Below are 19,807 nucleotides of genomic sequence, written 5' to 3' on the forward strand. Positions count from 1 at the left end.
GGCCCCTCTGCCCAGTCTCTCACCCTAAGCCGCACGGGAGCCTCACTCGCACACACATGCCCCTGCGTTCATGCACTTAAACACACACGCTCTGTACGCACTCACACTCATGCTCGCCCACGTGTTCCTTTACCCACACCTGTTTACAGACTCACATACACACACCTCCGCATATACACACTGTAACACCTCCATGCTCACTCCCATTTACACACGTGCACACAACCACTGATGCACACTCAGTCGCACTCGCACCAAAGGCAGGATCAGAGCAGTGACCTCCTCCCGGGGCCCCAGTGCTCCCCACCCGCTGAATCCCTCCTCCCCCAACAGGCACTCCCAGGCCAGGCTAGAACCCCTGGAGCAGAGGTGCAGAGGCGGCAGCACCATTTCCGGCGACCACTCTGTGCTCCTCCCTCTTTCAGGGCTCACCCACCAGCCCTGTGGGCCCATCCCTGCACTCCCTGAATCGAACACAAAATGGCCCATCTGCTCTAGGCTGAGGCTGCTGGCGGGAGTTTTCCAACATTCCTCTCCCTCTCTCCTGACATTGCAGGAGTCGGTGGGGCACAATCACCAGAGAAAGACCCAGGAATGGGGGAGGGGGTGCCAATAGCAGGGCAGGGCTGACCAGGAGCTGTGAGTGGTGGAGGGGCACAGACTTCCCCCCCGTAGGGAGCAGAACTGGGACCATGGGTGTCCTAAGGACCCTTCTGCTGGGAACGAGAATACTGAGGCACATGAGGCCCAGCCCCTCCAGCTTTGGAGGGTCCACAAGTGTGTCTTCACAGGCCCTTTGCTGGTCTGGGACCAGGAGGCAGTGGTCCTCTCTGAACAGAGGTGCTGCCACGGTCAGGTCAGCAAGCTATGCCCAGGGTATGACCGCAGACAAAGCCCTGGTCCTTGGCTACACAGAAAGTAGACAACTTGAGGTGGCAGCCAATTCACAGTTGGCCCTGGAGCCTGGGAAAGGGACAGAATCCTCCAACTGTCTCCTCATCCATACCACAGGGCAGAGTGGTGCCTGCACACTCTGGGTCATTTATGAACTCAGGTAGATCAACACAATTCCTAGGTAGAGAGAGACAATGGAAGCTTTGGAGGGGCTACGAGAGGACTCCTTCACTGGGGGGTGGGGTGGTGACTACAAGTGCCTTGGGGACACAAGGCAAGAAGAAGGCTGAAGGCTGCCCAGTGCCGATGCTCAGGCTCTGGCTGCCCACACTGCCACCCCTCCCATGCCAGGCTCTCACCCACAGAAAGGACAGTCTCTCCATGCCTGGCATTCTCGACCCCCGCCAGGAATAAGCATGCCCCGTCCACCTGGACGCTCAGCCTGGGCTGGCAGGGCCAGCGGCAGCGGTGTCATCTCTGGAGTCCAGGGCCTGGGCTCACCTCCAAAGCTTGCCGTGGCCAGGCGTCCAGTGCTGCCAGGTCTCCTGCAGTGGGTACTGCAGGGTACCCAGGCCCCCTCCGTGACCCAGACACTCATTCCCAGCTGCCAGGAGCATAGCCGTAGCTGGCTCACGGCTGAGACAGGTGCCCATCCCCCAGTCCCCCCCACCTCAACCCCCGCCCCACCTGGAGTCACCTTTAGTGAATGAGAGCTGCCTTGCCCCAAGTAACACCCCCTCCCCAGAGAGGGTGGTCTATGTGTCCAGTCACAGGTAAGTGGCTTCCCCCTGGTTCATTCGTTCAGGTTACCTCCAAAGGACCCTCTCAGCTCCAGTGGGACCCCAGCAGCCTCTGTTGCAAACACTTGCCCCTCACAGGTGTGGCTCCCAAGTACACCTTGGCAGGCAAACCCAGGAATCCCCAGGTTCTGCGCCCACCAAGCCTCCTGAGCGACGACCCGGGTATCAGAAGGACAGTATGAGCAGAGGCCTGGACCCAGTCCACAGGGACACGTGTGTGCACACACATGTGCTCTGTCTCACACCTGGCCCACTGCCCTGTGTTCTGGTGGAGGAGGGCCTGACACAGAAACCCAGCTCCCTGTCCCTCTTTTTCCTTTTCCCAGGCCCTGGAAATAGAAATCAGCTGCAATTGCCCAGTATGTGTGCAGGTGACTGGGGATGGGCAAGTATCTGGAGCACCCCATGACTACACTTCACTGTAGGACCTGAGGGGGTGGCAGTCCTGACCACTGACAGCAATCCCCACCAGCCACTCTGGAATCAGCTCAGCAGGCCAGCCTGAGCTTTGGGGGGCCTGAATGGGCCCGGGACCAGCCCCTGGCTATTTGGGGAAAAGGCAGAAGTGGGCCAGACCAGCCAGGGCCTGAAGTCACTGTCTATTTGAGGCAGCTGCCCCTCCCCATGTCTTGGGGCCTGGCAAGGGGGGCCCTTAAGTACCTGGCCTCAGGACCCGACAGCACTGGCGGCACAGCCCCAGGAAAGGAAGATGCAGCCCACAGCTGCTCACTCTGCCCAAGGAGCCTCCGAGCCCCCAGGACCTGTCAGCTGCAGAGGGCCCCAGAGGCCGCCCTACTGAGATGTCACCCCCAGAAGGTGCTGCCCTTTTCACGGTGTTAGCTGTCCCTACATAGAGAGAAGGACAGTGAACAGTGTGCTGGGTAGGAACAGTGCTGGCCTCTGTGGCTGGTGGAGCCGCTGTCCTTTCTCTCAAGGCTCCAGGGTCTGATGGCTCCTCCAGAGGCCATGGCTGGCCTGGCAGGGCACAGAGCAACTCACCCCAGTACTGGCCTCTTTCAAAGCATTGAGGGTGTCCTCACCTTCATCCTCCATGGACATCCTCCAAAGGGCCTCTCCCAGCGCAGAAGCAGGGCACTCTGGGGATAAGAAGGCCCCAGGCCCCTCCTCCCACGGAGACCACCTTCTTACCCCCAGCCTGCCTGCCCTGTAGGCCACAGTGGGAATGCTCAGCCCACCACTTCCAGCCTGTGGTGGAGCCTCAGACCACAAACCAGGAAGTGGGGGGGGTGGGGTGGGGGGAAGGGGGGCAGAGGTTGTGCAAGGCCCTGCACTCAGGCTGGAACATCTGGAGAAGGGGTTGCTGGCTCCAGCCCTGCGTCCTCCTCCTGGGCTGTCCTCCAAGCCTCTCTTTCCTCATCTTCAAGTTGGGAAAAAGATGTCCCTCTGGGAATGCGTGGATTCCCCATGATTTCTACAAGGACCATGCACTATTTGTGAAATCTAAATGAAAATGAATACAAAACCGCACCCACCCTGCCCCTGCCCCCACCAGGGGGACTGGCCCAACTGTAGCCTCAGTTTCCCTCCCAGAGCAGGGAGAGGGGGAAGGGAGGAGGGAAGGGAGGCTGGGCACACAGGAAGGCAGGAGGGGGAGTCATTGTTCGGGCAGAATGGCTGCAGCGGGTAAGGAGGAAAGAAAGGGGTGGGAGTCACATCCAGGCCCGCCTCACAAGCACTCATTGACGACACACCGCCCACCCCCGGAAGGAAGCGGCACAAAGTGCCGCAGACAGCTGGGTGGCTTCCGGCAGGAGCTGAAAGGCTGCTGCCCCTCCCTCCGCAGGAAGTCCTGGTTGGGGCCCTGGGCGGAGCGGGAAGTACAGCTGGGCCTGGGCCTGGGCTGCAGTTGAGCTCCTGGGCTGGTCCAAGGAGGAGGAGGAGGAGTTGGAGACCAGGGTTCCCCCAGCTGGACTTGCCCTGAGACCAGGTGCCACACTCGCTCATCCCAGGGCCCCAGTCACGTGGCCCGTCCAGCATCTCCCCCCCGCCCCACACACCATCCTTTGCCCAACTGTTCTCCAAGGCCCCACGGGTACCCTTCACAGGGCCAGGGTGACACAAGTCAGACAGCTCAGGACATGGTCCAGGGCAGGGGCGTTCCCTCTGCTGCCCCAAAGGGCAGTGGCATACCTCACACTGCCCCCAGCCACTGCCCTGCAGGAGGGGTGTTCCTGGGTTCCCACAGCCCTCCTGCTCGCCTCAACCTCTTCAGGAGGCTGGCCATGCTCCAGCAGGCCCACCCCTGGACTTGGGCGGGCTCCTCTCAGCATCCTTCCGTGGTGGGAAAGGTGGGGGCCCCACTGCAGACACAGAATCCCAGGACCCATCCATATTGTGATGGGAGTGGTGGTGCTTCCAGAAAGGCCTGGGTCCACTTCCAGGACAAAGTCTTCCTGGCCCACTCCCCCGCCCTATCTGTCCCCTCCACCCAAATGCTCCGCAGGTATGGAGCAAGTAATGCCCCTCCGCAGTCCCAAGGACCAGGGGCTCCGACACCACCTCCCTCACGCACACTCCACGTGCACCCCACCGAACCGTCTGGGGCACCCCCAAACCACTACACCCCCAGCCGGGGCCCCTCTAGGGCCCAGTCAAGGTTCACAGGGACCAAGCCTCTTTCTTGGTGGTCTGACCACCAGCTGGAGGTCACCAGGTGGAGTAAGCGCTGCGGCTGCGGCGGGACCAGGGTGTAAGTGGGGCGGGGGGCATGTCACTGGGAGGGGCGCGGGGCGGAGGGCTTCCCTCCACCCCAGCTGCCTGCTCCCCCTCCTCACACCACAACTGTCCCAGCAGCCCCGGGCCTTTGTCCCGGATGGGAGGTAGGGCGCGGGGCAGGGGCTGCAGCGGGGAACTCCGATCGCTAGCCCGGCCCCACCCCCGGGGCGGATCCGCGCCTGCGCCCGCCCCCTCCCCCGCCGGGCTTCCGTCCTTCTCCGCGCAGGCGCCGGCTCCAGCCCCGGACCCCGCGGCGCTTCCGGGTGGGCGGTGGGGTGCGTTCCGCGCCGGGCTGGGCTCAGCGCCGGCTGGTACAAGTTTCGAGAGCCCTGACGGAACTGCCGGTTGCCCGCGCGCCGCGGGGCCCAGGTGAGTGCGCGCCCAGGTGAGCGTGCTCCTCGCCGGACGCACGGCCGAAGGACTGGCTCGGGGGCGGACCCCCCGGAGTCGCACCGCCACCGCAGTGAGCCCTGAGTGGGAGCCAGTAATGTGCGCACGGGCCGCCCGTAGGCGTCTGCAGTTCCCAGACGAGCGCCTGACGGCGGGGTTGGGCCGGCTCGGATGTTCCATTTGCCAGAAACAAAGCCGAGGCCCTGCCCAAGGTCGCCAGTGAGGTCTGAGAGGAGCGCCCGCCACCGGTTTCTTGCTTACGTGCTGGGCGCTCAGCCTGGCCCAAACGCCGCCTGCCCCGAGCTCGTCTGCCGCAGAAATGACCATAGGGTTGCCTCGAGGGGCCACTTCCCCACACTCCTCCCTTCAGTGTCTGTCCCACACGGATAAATGCTCTTCCTTTATTTACTAACCCACTGTTTGCCCAGGTTTTGATGGAGGGCTGGCGGGTCCCTTGGGTGCCCCCATCCAGGCTGCTGTTTTCTGCCCACCACTGGCTGGGCCCAGCCTGGGAAGTGACCCTTGTCCCCAGGTTTTGCGTTTCTTCCTAACATTGGTGAGCGCTCGCTGTACCCAGACAAGTGCTTACCCAGCTTCTCATTTTATTCTCAGAACCATCTTGTATGACAATGTTGGTTCCTTTTCTGCAGATGATACAGAGGCACAGACACCCTAGGTCACTTTCTGGGGCAGTGGTCACTCTTGGGTGCAACGGCAGGGTCACCCCACTCTTCAGTCTGAGGTTCTGAGGCAGGTTCAAATCCTAGGTCTGCAGAGGGGGAGACAAGGCCTCTCTGAGCCTCAGTCCCAGGGCATCTGCATGAGCCGACCCCCACTGCCCAGGGTGGGTCAGGGCAGAGACCCAGCGCCACCCCAGAGCCTCGGGGCAGGCCGGGGGCCAAACCTGGGCGGAGAACGGGCTGCAGCGTCCTGGAGTCAGCCTGTGGTGGGTGTTGGCAAATGCGCCCGGCTGCAGACAGGGTCATATCAACATCCATTCTCAGCAGGCTGGCGGCTCCGGACAACATAGAATGTCAGCACTTAACGCTAAAAATAACGGGTCTGTCACATGCCAGGGAGGTATGGGAATCAGCCTCTAAGGAGGGTGTTTCCAGGCCCCAGTGCTCACCTGCTGCTCCTTTCCTTGGAGAGCAGCTGGTCCCCGAACGGCCAAGGGTGTGTGGTCAGGTTTTCCAGGCCCTGTGGCAGCAGGTGGGAGGCAGACAGTGTGCCGGTCTTGGCAGATCCTCCTCATTCCTCACACCTCACTTTTGCCTCACTTATCCTTATTCTGACATCCTGGGTCATGAGACAGAGGACAGCTGGGGACTCATTGGGGGTCATACCCTGAGCGCTTGGGATGGGGCCAAGTAGACAGTCTGCCTGGTGCTCACCCATGTGCGTGTGTCAGGCCTTCTGGGCCATTCTAGGAGGGGTCTGGCACAGTGGGAGCCCTGCCAGCATTGGGGAGGGGTGTGGATGACACAGTGACCCACAATCCGTTCCTCGGCCAGGCCCCACTGAGGTCACAGCTGTTTTAAAATTCCTGGTTAGGGGCAGGTGCAAAGGGAAGGGTTCCAGAAAGAAGCTCAGAAGTTCATTTGGAGACCACGTGATGAGTGGCAGTCAGAGGGCAGCAGCCCTCCTGTCCCAGGCTTGGGTGTCACTGTCCCCTCCCCAGGCCCTGCAGCCCTTTGCCACTCCTGCTTGTGGATGGCACATGCAGCAGAATGGCTACCAGTCACTGCTGCCACCAGCCTGCCTTCACGTGCCGTCATTTCCCAAGTCTTCCTGGGTCCCAGCGCAGGGCTGAGCATGCCAGGTATGGCTCAAGTATGGCATTCTGTTTGCACAGGCTGGTTGCCCTCTTTTTGCATATGAGGAGACAGGCAGGCAGTTGAATGAGTCCTTGAGCTCCTGAGTTCACTGCACAACCATCTGTTCTCTCCTCTTCAGACCCTTTATCTTGTCCTTTCCCGTTTCAGCTTTCCTGAAGAATGGGGCAAAAAAAGCAGCGACTGTTGGAGGCCAAGCGGCATCAGAGCCCGCCAGATGGGACCCGGACATCTTCCCCCAAGGAGCCCCGCTTGGAGCCACCCACGACCCTCGGCCCCCAGCGCAGCATCTATTTCTCAAGCCTAAAGGGCCGCCCTGCTCGCCTGGGATCAGAGTTTTTCGACCAGCCCGCAGTCTCCCTGGCACGGGCATTTCTGGGACAGGTAATGGAAATGTAGCAGCGTGGCCTCTGCTGAAGGGTCATCACCGTGCAGCGTCTGTGGGCCCCAGCCCTCTCCCCGCTGGGCTCACGTCCCTGACTTGGCCCTGCGTGGCCACGTGCAGTCAGCCGCTTTGCCCACATTTGCTCTTGGGTAGCTTCACCTCAGTCATCTGGGGCAGCCTCTGGGTCCAGGGTCAGCTGGGAAGAATGCCGAGGTTTTTAGGGGCGCCTGCCTGCTCTGGGCAGTGAGGACGGGGCAGCTACAACATTAGCCTTCCCCCTGGGGCTGTGGGAGCATTACCCCTGGTCCACCTGGGATTGCCCTCAGGGCAGGTTTCTTATAAGGACCACGGTCAGTGCTGGCCCCCCTGTCTGTGAGGGGCTGCTTTTGCCTGCCCCATCCCCTGACACAGTCAGTGCCCCTGCTAGAGCTTGTCTATGTGTGTAGCAGCTTTAGACACATGGCAGCTGAGGCCATGGCCTACGGGCTGCCCAGCATCAGGGTTGTCTTGATGAAGGACAGCCTCCTTCTCCCCACAGTGGCTCACAGTGCCAGAGCTGGCTTCCCAGCAGCCCCTGCAGCTCCAAGTTCTGGGGTGGGAAGCAGGACCGCCCAGGGCCCTTGGGGGTGGAGCCCGTCACCATGTTGTGTGTACATGGCATGTGCCTCAGCTGCAGAGTTTTGGCCACATCCATCTGGAGTACCATCTGGCTAGGCCTGGCTTGCTGGTCCTCCTGGAGGTTCCATGGCTACCCTGTGTCCTTTAGTGAGCCTACTTTTAGGTTAAAATGGCCAAGGAGAGTCAGTTTCTGTGGCTAATAGAAAATTGGTGCCAGGAACAGATCCTAAAATGTGAGCTAGTGGAGTGTGACCTAAAGTGTGGCCTCATTGAGAAGTGACCAGAGTCTGTTACATGAGGATGCTTTCAGCTGCAACGGCCAGAAGGTCCTTGTAAAAGCACCTTAAGTCAGGAGAGGTTATGATCTCATGTAAAAGGGCACATGAGGCAGGTGGGCCCAGCATCGGGTAGAGGGCCCAAGGGCCTCAGTGTGTCACAGTCTCCCCCTAGGCTCCCCTAGGCTCGCATCATACCTGTTTGAGCCCGAGGGTAGACAGGGTGATGTCCAGCAGAGAAGGGAGAGTCTCACCCTGTATGTGCCTTTGGTTAGGGAGGAGAGCCTTTTTCATTACCCCTCAGTGGACGTCCTCACAGACCTCTTGACCAGCCTTGGTCATGCACTCATCCTTAAGCAGGTCACTGCAAGGAGCAATGAGTTGCCATGACAACCCAGACCACTCTTGTGTCACCCTCTCGGCTGAGGAGGGTCTTGCCTCTCTCGGGACCCTCCACCAGCAAGGAGGAGATGTGTATAACGGGGGTGAGGGGCAACCACCATCTGCTATCTGGAAATGATATCAGTGAAATTCAGGACAGGAAAGAAGACAGTGAAGAAAGGGCTGTGGGAGGCTCCTCCCCACGCCCCATGGAGGTGTCAGGCTGACAGGGAATGCTCCCTCTCATCTCCTGGGAAGATGGGGGGGAGGCCTCACCTGAGGTGCTCTGGCCAAGCCCACCTGTGCACACATATAGGGATTTGTGGGCTTTGTCTCCAGGAAGGCCTCCTCTAACCCTTACCCCCGAGTCCGGCCTCCAGCACACCCCTCCCTGCCCCCACGACACTGACCCTGGCCGCAGACACATTGAGCTCCGTGGGCTAAGGCATGGTGGCCTGGCCATCCAACTTGCCTGAGGCTCTGGCCTAAGGACAAGGCAGGTGCTAGGGACAGGCCTGGTGAGGTGGCTGGCCCCTGAAACTCCACTGTGAACCCTGGTTGAGTCAGACCTGGGGCTCTGGACACTGGGCATGACTGCTGGCCATTCCTGGAACCGTACCATGGTGATGCGTGGCGAAGGGCAGAGGGGCTCCAGGCGGGGGAGGACTCAGCTCCCGGGGTACTCAGCGCTCCGCAGGCCCTGCCTGGCTCTCCTGTGGCCTACTCTGTTCTCCTAGGTGCTCTGCTGGCCTGAGAGCACCCACCCCTCTGGGGACAGCCCCTGACAACTGTCCCCTGCCCTGTCCTCGGCTGGGCCCTCTGTCCCCTCCCGTACCCACCCTGCCCAGGGTGCTGTCCGAGGCAACCGTCGCCAGGCTTGCCTTCGTGGCCTGCTGCCTGCGCTGACCCACTCCTTGTGGAGCTCGTTACCGCCAGGGCTGTGGGCCAGGCCTGGGGCACTGCTGGGCAGCTGGTCCTGCTGCTTTCAGAGTTGGCTGGGTAGGGGCTGAATGTGACGGTCCTTTGCAGTTAGTCCAGGGGGAGGGGGCTCCACAGGCTCTGGAATCCCAGTGTGCCCTTCACACTGCTCGGCCCCAGGCTAAGCTTTAAGTCCAAGGGGACCCTGCTGAGAGGAAGTGTGAGAATTCAGTAGTGCTGGTGCCCAGCCCAGCCCTGGTCGGCCTGAGATGGCTGCACCTTGTGGACAGGACACTTGGTGAGCAGGGCCTGTGGTCCAGTGGTCCAGCAGGATGGAGGGGATGGTGGGGAAGAGCCAGCTGTACCTGGGTGTCCTGTACCTGTACACCCTGAGCTGGAGAGATGAGTCCAGGCTGTGGACTGTCAGGGAGGAGCGAACCCGGCTCCTTCCTATGCTGAGCAGGTCTTGGTCCGACGGCTGGATGATGGCACAGAGCTCCGTGGCCGCATCGTGGAGACTGAGGCATACTTGGGGCCAGAGGATGAAGCTGCCCATTCGAGGGGCGGCCGGCAGACCCCCCGCAACCGCGGCATGTTCATGAAGCCAGGGACGCTGTATGTGTACCTCATCTATGGCATGTACTTCTGCATGAATGTCTCCAGCCAAGGTGAGCGGTGCTGGGGCTTGGGGAAGCAGGAGGCCTGGGCAGAGCCCCCTCAGCTGGCAGACCCTGGGAGGACCGGGTTGGCTAGGTGATTGAGCAGGGGCTTCCCTTGCTAGGCTAGGCGAGGGTTTCAGGAACATTGGCTGCACGGATGGTGGTTAGAGGTGCCAGGGGCCCCACAGAATAGAGGTCATGGGTTGACTTGAACACAGAGCACATGGGTTCACGAGCCCACCGCTGGCCCCAGAGCTCAGTGCTGGTGTCACTGCCGGCCCAGAGAGGACTCGGGAGGGGCTGATGTGGGGAAACGAGTGAGATCGATTTGGGGTGAGCTGGGCTCAGGCAGGAGCCTTGCCAGGCGGCCAGTTATGGGGTCTGGGTCAGTTGTTCTCAACTGGGGATGATACTGCCGCTCTGGGGAACATTAGGCAATGTCTGGAGACATTTTTGGTCATCACATCTGTGGGGATGCTCCTGGCCTCTAGTGGGTGGAGGCCAGGGAGGATGCTCAGCAGTTCACAATGCACAGGATGGCCAACTCCACAGAATCATGGCCCCAAAGGTCAATGGTGCCGATGGGAGAGATGCTGGTCTAAAGCTCCCGGGAGGGTCCACGCACCTTGGGGGACCCACTGGGTCTTTCGTGGGTAGGCAGCTGTGTTTTCTGAGTGGTCTGTGCTGGGAAGGAAGTGCCCAGCACCGTCTTGCCAGAGCCGCTGCTGACCAGCAGCGGCAGGTGGGGTGGGGGGTGGGGGGGTGGTCTGCCCAGCCCACTCTGGCTAGCCAGTCCTAGCGTCCATCTGCCAGACCTCCCGTTGCCGACGCAAGATGAATGAAGGCTTGAGGACAATAAGGGGCTGCCGGTCACACACGTGGAAGGATTCCATTAACGTGTGAGTTGTGATTGCCCAGAATAGACAGCTGGGGATGCCTGATGCCAGAGCCACAGGGCCAGAGGACACAGGGAATCCACGACTGGCCCTGTGCCCAGCAGAAGGCAGGTGCTGTGTGAAACTGAGTGACAGGGACTGCCCCTGAGGGCCCTGTTATCAGGCACAGAGCTTATTCCGGTCGCTGAGCTTTTCTTTGGCGTTAGAACCAGCCCCTCACGTGAGAGGAGACTGCACTTGGACAAGGGGCTGCAGTCAGTGAGGAAAGGGAGGAGCCCAAGTTTCTGCGGGTACAGTGGACAGAGCAGATGTGGGAGGTGGTGTGTTACTTTCTCGTTACGTGACCAGGATGCCCCAGGAATGTCGAGGTTAGGGGAGCTGAAAACCACATGGGTACAGACAGGGCCAAGGGTCATCCAGGTGGAGTGAGGGAGAGGGGCAGCTGAGACAGTCCTTGCCTGTGGGGTGGAGGCCGTGCAGAGACCGGGACTTGGGGCTGCGCGGTTGGTGCAGGCAGACGGGTTTGGCGGGGGGATGATGGGGAGGCCTGGTGCGATGAGGTAGGGGTGTTCTGTTCGTCAGGAGTCTGGACTCAGGTGCATCCCAGGAGAGGGAGGGGTCAGCTACTCCTCCAGACCTGTCTGCAGGTGGTACCCACTACGTTCAGGATGGAACCAGAGAGAGCTTTGAGGCCAGTGAGGGGAGCTACCCGGGAATCACAGAGGGACTAAAACTCAAGGCTTTAGGTGCCCTTGGGCACATCCTGAAGTGCTTTGAAAGCTGGCTGGTTAAGGGACATCTGGTCGCACACACCCCCACACTTGCTGGCTGTGCAGGAGGCCAGCTCCTGGGTGCTGATGGGAAGGCCTGTGCGGCTGAGCCTGAGAGAGGGACTGGCCTGGCCACGCCTCAGGCTGAGCCCCTCAGACTCCCAGCTAGTGGGTGGGCTGAGAGTCAGGGGAGCAGGTGTCCCAGGACTGTGGCCTTGCTGGAGGGTCAGGGCGCCTCTGTCCAGGGCGCAGGGGGTAATCACTGTCCCCAGCCAGGAATCCAAGGGGGTCTGGACAGAGGTGTCTTCTCGAGGGAATCCCTGGGCCTGGGTGTCTGCTTGCCGTCCCACAAGCGGCCTGAACTGGTTGGGGAGGGGACCCCACGGAGGTGGGGGGCTATTCCTGCTCTGTCAGTTTCCACACTGGATCCTAGGGTGGGGCTCACCTGCGTCCTGTGCACACTGGTGGCTGCTCCAAGCCAGGCTTCCAGCTTCCCCAACAGCCAGTGGCGGGGGGGTGGGGGTGGTTGGGGGACCCTAGGGTTTTCTTTGCTGACCTCACAGAGGGAGCTAGGGAGCTCCATGCCTCCCCAGCTGGTGCCCATAGGAGGCACAGGTGCCTTGTGGGTGCAGGTGTGCGTGAGGGGGAGGCAGGCAGAGGGTCTGGATGGTGAGTGAGCACAGGTGTCACCCCCAAAGCTTTGGTCGGGCCTTGGGTAGTGGGGCGACAACCTGGGAGGCTTCATCTCTTCCACAGGGGATGGGGCATGTGTCCTGCTCCGAGCGCTGGAGCCCCTGGGGGGCCTGGAGGCCATGCGGCAGCTTCGCCACACCCTCCGCAAAGGTGTTGCTGGACGAGCCCTCAAAGACCTTGAGCTCTGCAATGGTCCCTCCAAGCTGTGCCAGGCCCTGGCCATCGACAAGAGTTTCGACCAGCGGGACCTGGCCACAGATGAGGCTGTGTGGCTGGAGCGGGGCCCCCTGGGGCCCAGTGAGCCAGCTGTGGTGGCAGCAGCCCGAGTGGGCATCGGCCATGCAGGAGAGTGGGCCCTGAAGCCCCTGCGCTTCTATGTGCAGGGCAGCCCCTGGGTCAGTGTGGTAGATAGAGCAGCCAAGAGGAACACACAGGCCAGAGCAAAGGCCAGCCGGGATGAGGATTTTTAATTATTTAAAAATGAAATAAATGCTGTGTTTATAGAAAACTGTCATTTGTGTTTCGGCCGGAGCCCCTGTCGGTGGCCAGCTCGTCTCTGTGGGAGGACCCGGGGCCAGCAGGTGCACTTCCTCCTCAGGCCTGAGGCAGCCGTGTGTGGGGAGCAGCGGTGCAGACACTCCTCCCCACCCCACCCCACCCCCGCCGGCCAAGGGGAAGCTAAGACAGCTGTGGGACACCGTTAGCCCAGGTCCTCGTGCCTCGGGTGGCACGGGGGCGACCGCTTGGCCATGGCCTCCTGGTGGCTAACACAGGACTGTGGGGGGCGGGGAGGGGCTGGGCCAGGCACCGGCAAGCTGGGGGGAAGGGTGCCTGCAGGCGGCCAGTGCTGGCCATACAGGCCAGGCCAGGCCCTCGGACCTGAAGCTCTGGATGGCCCAGGCCCGGGGAACACGGGACGGGGAGCGGGGCTCTGAGAGAAATACGGGCCAAGTTGGTGTGGGCAGCATGCAAGCCTCACTCCGAGGCAAGAGTCCTGGACGCTCTCCCAGCTCGAGCCTCACCTTCTCAGCTCAGAGGCCCTGAGGCTGTTCCAGGACTGGAGGCGGGTGAGGATGTGGAGAGCAGGGGCCCCATGGGGAGGGAAGGAGCCTGGGGTGGGGGAGGCTCCCTCCGGTGCCCCAGCTCAGGTGAGCAGGGCCTGGAAGACAGTGATGACCGGATCCTCGTGGGTGGTCACCACCAGGACACTGCGGAACTTGTCCACCAGCGCAAGCAGCTGGGAGCGCCGCGTGTTCTCGTTGTACATGATCTCCTCCAGGTGGTGGCGGCCGCGGAAGTAGTGCAGGAGCCTGGGGGGTGGAGGGTAGGTATGAGCACAGCTACGGAGCTGGCGGGAGTTGCAGGGGGGGGTCCTCAGACAGGCCCCTGCCCCAAGCAGTGCCCTGGACCCGCTGCCCACCGTGGCCCCTGAAATGTCACCCTGCCTCAGTGCCCACACACATGCTGCTGTGGCTCTTAGGGCACCTCGGCTGGGGGCTCAGTCCCTGACAACCTGACGCTCCCAGAACACCATACACCCAGTGCACCCAACTCAGGGTTGAGTGTGACAAGTCTGTGTCACCTATGGCGTGGAGACCAAGGGCCCCACCCGATCCCCATGAGGACAAGAACTTGCTGCTGCTTCCCAAGACGTGACAAGAAACACCCAGGAAGTACAGAAGAGACCCCCCCACATGCAGGTGCCAGGTAGCGACGGCTGTGTACTGGAGATGCCACCTCAACCAGTGAGGGCTGTTTGCCATCGGGATTTAAGCTGAGATACACTTTCTGTCCTGTCCCTAGATGTGGCCCCTGCTCTACCTGGCAAACATGCGGAGGTCCTCAGGGTTCTGTGCCGCGGGCACGCTGAGGATGGCTGCCCGTTCATGCTCGGACAGGCTGGCCAGCAGGTTCTCCGTCATCCTCCTGTTGAGTGGCGAGTCCCCACTGGGGAGCAGCTCTGCACTGGAGTTGTCCATGCTGGGGCTGGTGAGGGTCATGTCATCACTGCTGGCTGAGGACGGGCACAGTCAGGGAGCGGCTGCCCCCAACCCCACAAGTCACCTGCGCCCACCTAGGAAATAACTGCTGTGCCCTTGGGGAGCAGCCCCTCACCCCAAGGCCAGCCTGGTCATCCAACCCGTCCCACCCACTCAGAAGACAGGAGCCCTGGGCAGGCAGGTCCAGCACTGAGCCTGATGTCCAAGGCCCCGCCTTAGCCTGGGGAGGTGCCTCCCCCTAAGCCTTCCAGCCCCTCGTCTTCCCCAAGCCAGGGACCTGGGGCTCGGGGCTGCTGCCTTAGGGGGCACACCGTGGCCAAAACAGCTCCTTCGAAGAGGGACTATGACAGTCACTGTCTCCTCAGGCCCTGAGCATGGAGGTTTCAACAGTCCTCCCAGGGACGGGGTGTGGTCTGCTCTGACCCCAGGCTGGGCCAGGCTGCTCCTGACTCAGCAAGGTAGAGCCTCGTCCTCAGGGAGGCGGGGGAGGGGACCTCCCCAAGGGAGAGCTGCCCAGCTGGGCGAAGTGGCGTCCTCGGGGACACAGCTGCCCACGGACACCGTGTGTGCACGTTTTCGAGTGCAGCCCTGTGAAGGTGCTGTGGTCATTCCCTGAGGCGCCCAAACTGGGCCTCCTGGCCGCCTGCCTCTTCCAAGGGCGCCCAAGGTGCTCACCCCCCACCAGACAGATGCCCTGGGCAGGGGGTCCTACTTGGGGAGCCAAAGCTGAGGGCGTTGGGCGTGCTGAGGCTGCGGCCGCCAACCCTGGTGGTGAGGGGCACGTCATCCTCCCGGGGGCGGGGCTCGTCCTCACTGGGCGAGGCCATCAGGCAAACGTAGGTGTGCAGCTGGACCAGGAGCCTGCGCTGCAGCATCCACACCACCATCTGGATGAGCTGTGTCTGCAGGATGGGCAGGCCTGAGACATGACCCCCAGGTCACCCCGGAGGTCAGGGTGAGGCCCCACACCTCAAGAGAGGGAGCGCCCAGCCACCAGCCGCTCTGCAACCCCAAATCCCATCCAGAGGAGGCAGCGGGGCCACACCTGCCCTTGCTCCATCACACGCCCGGGCTGCCCATGGCTGTCCTTTCTTGCCCAGAGCTGAGGAGCAGGACCTGTAACGCGGAGGACCTGCTCTGCCTCCTCTTCCCCAGCCCACTGGCCTCTGTGGGGACCCTGGACACTGTTGGGAAAAAGGCTGCTGGCAGCTGCCCTGACGGCAAAAAAGTCCTCCCCTTGGGTCAACCTGAAAGCCTGCCCGGGGACCGGGAAGCCTGTGCAGGTGGTGCTCCAGCAGCCGTTGAGTGGGGGTGTGTGTGCACATGGCGTCCACGTCCTCAGACCCACACACCCACCTGCTCATCCCTGGGGGTCCCTTGCTGGGAGGGGCTGGCTGACCGGGCATGGAAATAGGGGCATATGTGACCCAGTCACACCAAAGAAAATTGAAAAGGATTGTAAAATAATTAAATTATGAGGGACTTCCCTGGTGGTCCAGTGGTTGGGGGTCCGCCTGCCGATGCGGGGGACGCGGGCTCGTGCCCCGGTCCGGGAGGATCCCACGTGCCGTGGAGCGGCTGTGCCCGTGGGCCGTGGCTGCTGAGCCTGCGCGTCCGGAGCCTGTTGCTCCGCGACGGGAGAGGCCACAGCAGTGAGAGGCCCGCATACCGCAAAAAAAAAAAAAGACTCCTTGCTCCCAATGCAGGGGGCCCGGGTTCGATCCCTGGTTGGGGAACTAAGATCCTACATACCACAACTAAGCCTGCGTGCCGCAACAAAGACCCAGCGCAGCCAAAATAAATAAATCAATCAATTTAAATAAATAAAAATTATATTAAGAGACTTCATCAGCACTTGAGCATGTTCTGGGCCTGAAGTAGTAGGTATGGAAGGCAGGTGGCCTCACCCTGGGACTGAGCAGAACCAGAACCAGCTCCATCCGGGCCCCTCGGGCTTGGCCTAGAAAAGCCACCCACCATCCGGACCATTGGGAAGTTTCCGCTGGGGAGGGGAGAGGGTGAACATGCAAAGTGTGTCTTTTATTCAGCTGGCACGACCTGGCACAGTTCCTGGAAACCAAAGGTGCCATGAAAGACAGCATTCAGAACAGTCACGCTTGGCATCTAAATGAGCGGACCAACAGGGTCTCCTCCTCATTCACAACTTGAGGAGGAAAAGGGTTTCCTTTTAAGCATTTTTTTTTTTTTTTTTTTTTTTGGTGGCTCACGGGCTTCTCACTGCTGTGGCCTCTCCCATTGCGGAGCATGGGCTCCGGACGCGCAGGCTCAGCGGCCATGGCTCACGGGCCCAGCCGCTCCGCGGCATGTGGAGATCTCTATTTGTGGTGGTACGCGGGCCTCTCACTGTTGTGGCCTCTCCCTTTGCGGAGCACAGGCTCAGCGGCCACGGCTCATGGGCCCAGCTGCTCCACAGCATGTGGGATCTTCCCAGACCAGGGTATGAACCCGTGTCCCCTGCATCGGCAGGTGGACTCTCAACCACTGCGCCACCAGGGAAGCCCCCTTTTAAGCTTTTAAGGACTGGTTTTGCCTAACAGACCTGGCACTTATTAAAGCAAATACTTTACTTTTGAAGACAAAGCCTTGAGAACACCCAGACCCATCTCCGACACCTGTCCCACCTGGCCCTGCCCAGAGCCCCAGAGCCCCAGGTTTGCAGTGGAGGGGAGGAGGCAAAGCCTCTCGGATCCAGGCTACACTCAACCCTGCCACAAACGCAGAACTCACCAGTTCGCTCCACACGTCTCACCCTTCCCTGGTGGCCAGCCCACCACACCCAGCACCCTGCCTGCCTCTCGCCCTGACCAAGACCCAGGACCCCTTGGATGAGGAGATTCTGGGGATCAGTGAGCCCAGGACTTACACCCACAGACCCTGTGGCCACCTGGACCGTGGCAGGCAGGGGAGGGAGTAGGAGTGTAGGGACCAGACTCAGTGAAAACAAAATCCCCTCTGCGTCCCCCAACTATGGGATCCCCAGGCCCAGAAGGGGGCACCAAGTGGCTCTGTCCTCCCAGGAGAGGTCACCGATCTCCTGCCAATTGGGCCTCTTACCTGCGTTCTAACCCTAAGAAGTTCCCACCATGGGCAGGGGGGCTCCATGGGGGGAGGGACTTGCAATGCTCAAGTGTCTGCAGGCGGCCTAGCCAGGGACACGGCTTCTGGTCACCCTGGCAGGGCAGGTACCACCTACACAGCAAGCACCTCCCCCCAAACCAAGGCTAAAAGCACAGCAGCACTGAGAGCCTGGGATCAGGGACTGACGCCAGGTGGGTGGTTCCTGGGCTCCCTGAGCTCCTGAGACTCACCTCCTGCACAGCAGGGGCCAGGGGGTTCCTAAATTCTGACAAGGAGACCGGCAAGGAGAACTTAGCGAGGACAGACGGCAGGTCGTGAGATGGAAACTGGCGTGAGAACTGCTCAGCCAGTGGAGAGTACCTGGGGACAGGGGGTGAGGGTCCGTGAGCTCAGCAGACCTCCCCACCATTCAGGCGTCTGCACCCTCGCCATGAGCCTGTGGTGGGCAGGAGGGGGCGCAGCCTGGTGGGTGGGCCAGGATGGGTGCAATGAGCACAGAACCCAGATGCTTTCCCCACACCACAGCCCCTATGAGCCCCTTAGTCAAGGCCAAGGCTCCTGACCTCCCACCAGGTGCCCCGTGCAGCACCCACTGGCTGGCCAGGTACGGGCAGGCGCAGACCCTTCCTGGAGCCCGTAGGTGCTGGAAGAGCACAGGCTAGGGGTGCCATGCAGGGCTGAACCAGGCCAGAACTGGAACGTGGGCCCAGCTGACCTGGGGAGCACCACCTGGCCGGCCCTGCTAGCCACTCCCCTGCCCACTCGGGGGCCCTGGGCTCTCGCAGCCAGGGGGACTCACAGACACACACTGGCGTTGGGAGAAAGCATGTAGACGTTGTTCTCACACAGCGGGTAGATGATGATGGCCTTGCCCCAGTACACCAGGTGCGCCGCAAGCTGGAAAACCTGCGGGCAGAGGGCCGGGAGGAAAATGCTGGGGAGGCCAACCCACACAGCCCCCTGGCTCATGGCCACAAGCCTCTCCATCACTGGTCCCTGAGCCGTCCTGGCTGGCACCAGCACGGGGACGCTGGGGCACCCGAGATGAGGCCAGTCCAGCTGATCAAGGGGCTTGGCTGCACATCCCAGCAGAGGCCAGCCCACAGCCCAGCCGGCGCCCAGCACGGAGACGGGGCTCCACGTGACGGTGGATGTGGGTCACTGCACCTGCCCCCTCCACACACTCATCCCTGGAGAACATCCCACTGTCCTGCTGCCCTGACTCTCAAGACACACAGACCATGATGACAGGACAGGGAGCCAGGGTGAGACCACGGCAACGGGCACCGCTCATCCTGCAGCACCACGGCCAAGTGCCTCTGAGGGTGCATGCATACCTGTGACAGTGCCGGGGACACCTCTACCTCGTCTCGGCAAACAGGGCCTCCAGTGCCACAGCCAAATCAAACACAGAAGTTTCAGTTCCATCGCTGACCCTCTTCTTTCTCAGCCCAAGTCCCAGTGCTGATGGCTCTAAAGGACACAGGCCCCCTTCCTTCCATCTCTGCCACCACCCTCGCCCAATGGGCTCCACCTCCCACCTCTCTGCAGCCAGAGCGCCCTCTGCAGGCCACAAGTCTGAAATCAGGATCACCTGGCTGAAGTCAAGCTGTCAGCAGGGAGACTGTTCTTTGCTTCCAAGTTGCTGTGACCACACGTCTCATCTCTGCCTCATGGTCACATCCCCGCCTCCCTCTCAGAAGGGCCCACCCAGATCATCCAGGATCATCACCCTGTCTCAAGGGCGTTATTCCCATCTGCAAACTCCCACATAAGGAAGGTCACACTCACAGGTCCCAGGGATTAGGTCTACGGGGCCACTGTTCACCCAATCACAAGTAATGTGTGATCCTAATTTTGTTATTCAGAGATTATGTGTTAATATGTACATAAAAAGCTTGGAGGAATCTAGGTTACCACGAGGATATGGGATTATGGGGACTTTCTCTTTTTCTGTTTATAATTTGTATGATATTTGAACTTTTATAAGAATATATTAATTTCATCATGACAAAAAACCCTCAAAATACTTGTAGAGCTTTTTTGCCTAGGATGGAACATGAGTGATTTTAAATCATCTGGTGACATTCACACCTGTGCTTGAGGTTCCAGCTGGGCTCGCTGGCCTCCCTCCCCACGGGGGCCTCCGCTAGGTGGTCTGCTGCAGGAAGCAGCAGTCCCAGAGGCTGGTAAGGTCAACCACCAGGGCTGGGCCCCAGGGGGCGTCTGCACGACCACACCAGCGGCAAACCCTGATTTGCACCAGGTTCAGCGGGAAGGGGCATGGAAGGAAACAGCAAGGGAACCCCATGGCAAGGCCGGGGAGAGGCGAAGGGGACATCATCAGAGCTTTGTCTGTGTCTGGGGGACTGTGAGGCGCAGTGTCCAAACAGGCTCCGTGTTGGGCAGCCTCAGGGGACAGTGAGGGTCACCCCCTCAGAGCCGCACACTCACAGGC

The 19,807-nt window shown here is 61.1% G+C and overlaps 3 protein-coding genes across 10 annotated transcripts in view; 1 reads left to right on the forward strand and 2 right to left on the reverse strand.

Annotated features, from left to right (window-relative positions):
- The window catches only part of RHBDF1 (rhomboid 5 homolog 1), a 20,144-nt gene extending 17,388 nt beyond the window's left edge, over positions 1-2,756 (reverse strand). The window contains exon 1 of one of the 3 annotated variants that reach the window (XM_024759806.1): positions 2,694-2,756. In XM_024759806.1, the coding sequence (XP_024615574.1) occupies positions 2,694-2,753 (60 nt within the window). In that variant the 5' untranslated portion in view covers positions 2,754-2,756. The remainder of the gene's footprint in view (positions 1-2,693) is intronic. The other 2 variants (XM_024759807.1, XM_024759808.1) reach the window with 2 other exon arrangements.
- A 1,889-nt stretch (positions 2,757-4,645) lies between these two features.
- Positions 4,646-12,758, forward strand: MPG (N-methylpurine DNA glycosylase). Of its 2 annotated transcripts, none has more exons than XM_024759373.1 (4): positions 4,646-4,799; positions 6,806-7,039; positions 9,696-9,900; positions 12,314-12,758. In XM_024759373.1, exons 2-4 carry the CDS (start codon positions 6,818-6,820, stop codon positions 12,718-12,720), a joined length of 834 nt encoding a protein of 277 aa, XP_024615141.1. In that variant the 5' UTR covers positions 4,646-4,799; positions 6,806-6,817; the 3' UTR covers positions 12,721-12,758. The 2 variants fall into 2 exon arrangements, with proteins under 2 accessions (XP_024615141.1, XP_024615140.1); XM_024759372.1 differs by having other exon boundaries at positions 9,660-9,900; positions 12,314-12,752.
- The window catches only part of NPRL3 (NPR3 like, GATOR1 complex subunit), a 35,500-nt gene continuing 28,385 nt past the window's right edge, over positions 12,693-19,807 (reverse strand). For 3 of the 5 annotated variants that reach the window (XM_024759367.1, XM_024759368.1, XM_024759370.1), the window contains 6 exons: positions 18,149-18,255; positions 17,580-17,709; positions 15,296-15,434; positions 14,963-15,169; positions 14,072-14,264; positions 12,693-13,560 (listed from right to left, as the gene is read on the reverse strand). In XM_024759367.1, the coding sequence (XP_024615135.1) occupies positions 13,395-13,560; positions 14,072-14,264; positions 14,963-15,169; positions 15,296-15,434; positions 17,580-17,709; positions 18,149-18,255 (942 nt within the window). In that variant the 3' untranslated portion in view covers positions 12,693-13,394. The remainder of the gene's footprint in view (positions 13,561-14,071; positions 14,265-14,962; positions 15,170-15,295; positions 15,435-17,579; positions 17,710-18,148; positions 18,256-19,807) is intronic. The other 2 variants (XM_024759369.1, XM_024759371.1) reach the window with 1 other exon arrangement.

This window comes from Neophocaena asiaeorientalis, unplaced genomic scaffold (assembly GCF_003031525.2).
Source record: "Neophocaena asiaeorientalis asiaeorientalis breed wild unplaced genomic scaffold, Neophocaena_asiaeorientalis_V1.1 scaffold254, whole genome shotgun sequence".
NCBI classification, from domain to species: Eukaryota; Metazoa; Chordata; class Mammalia; order Artiodactyla; family Phocoenidae; genus Neophocaena; species Neophocaena asiaeorientalis.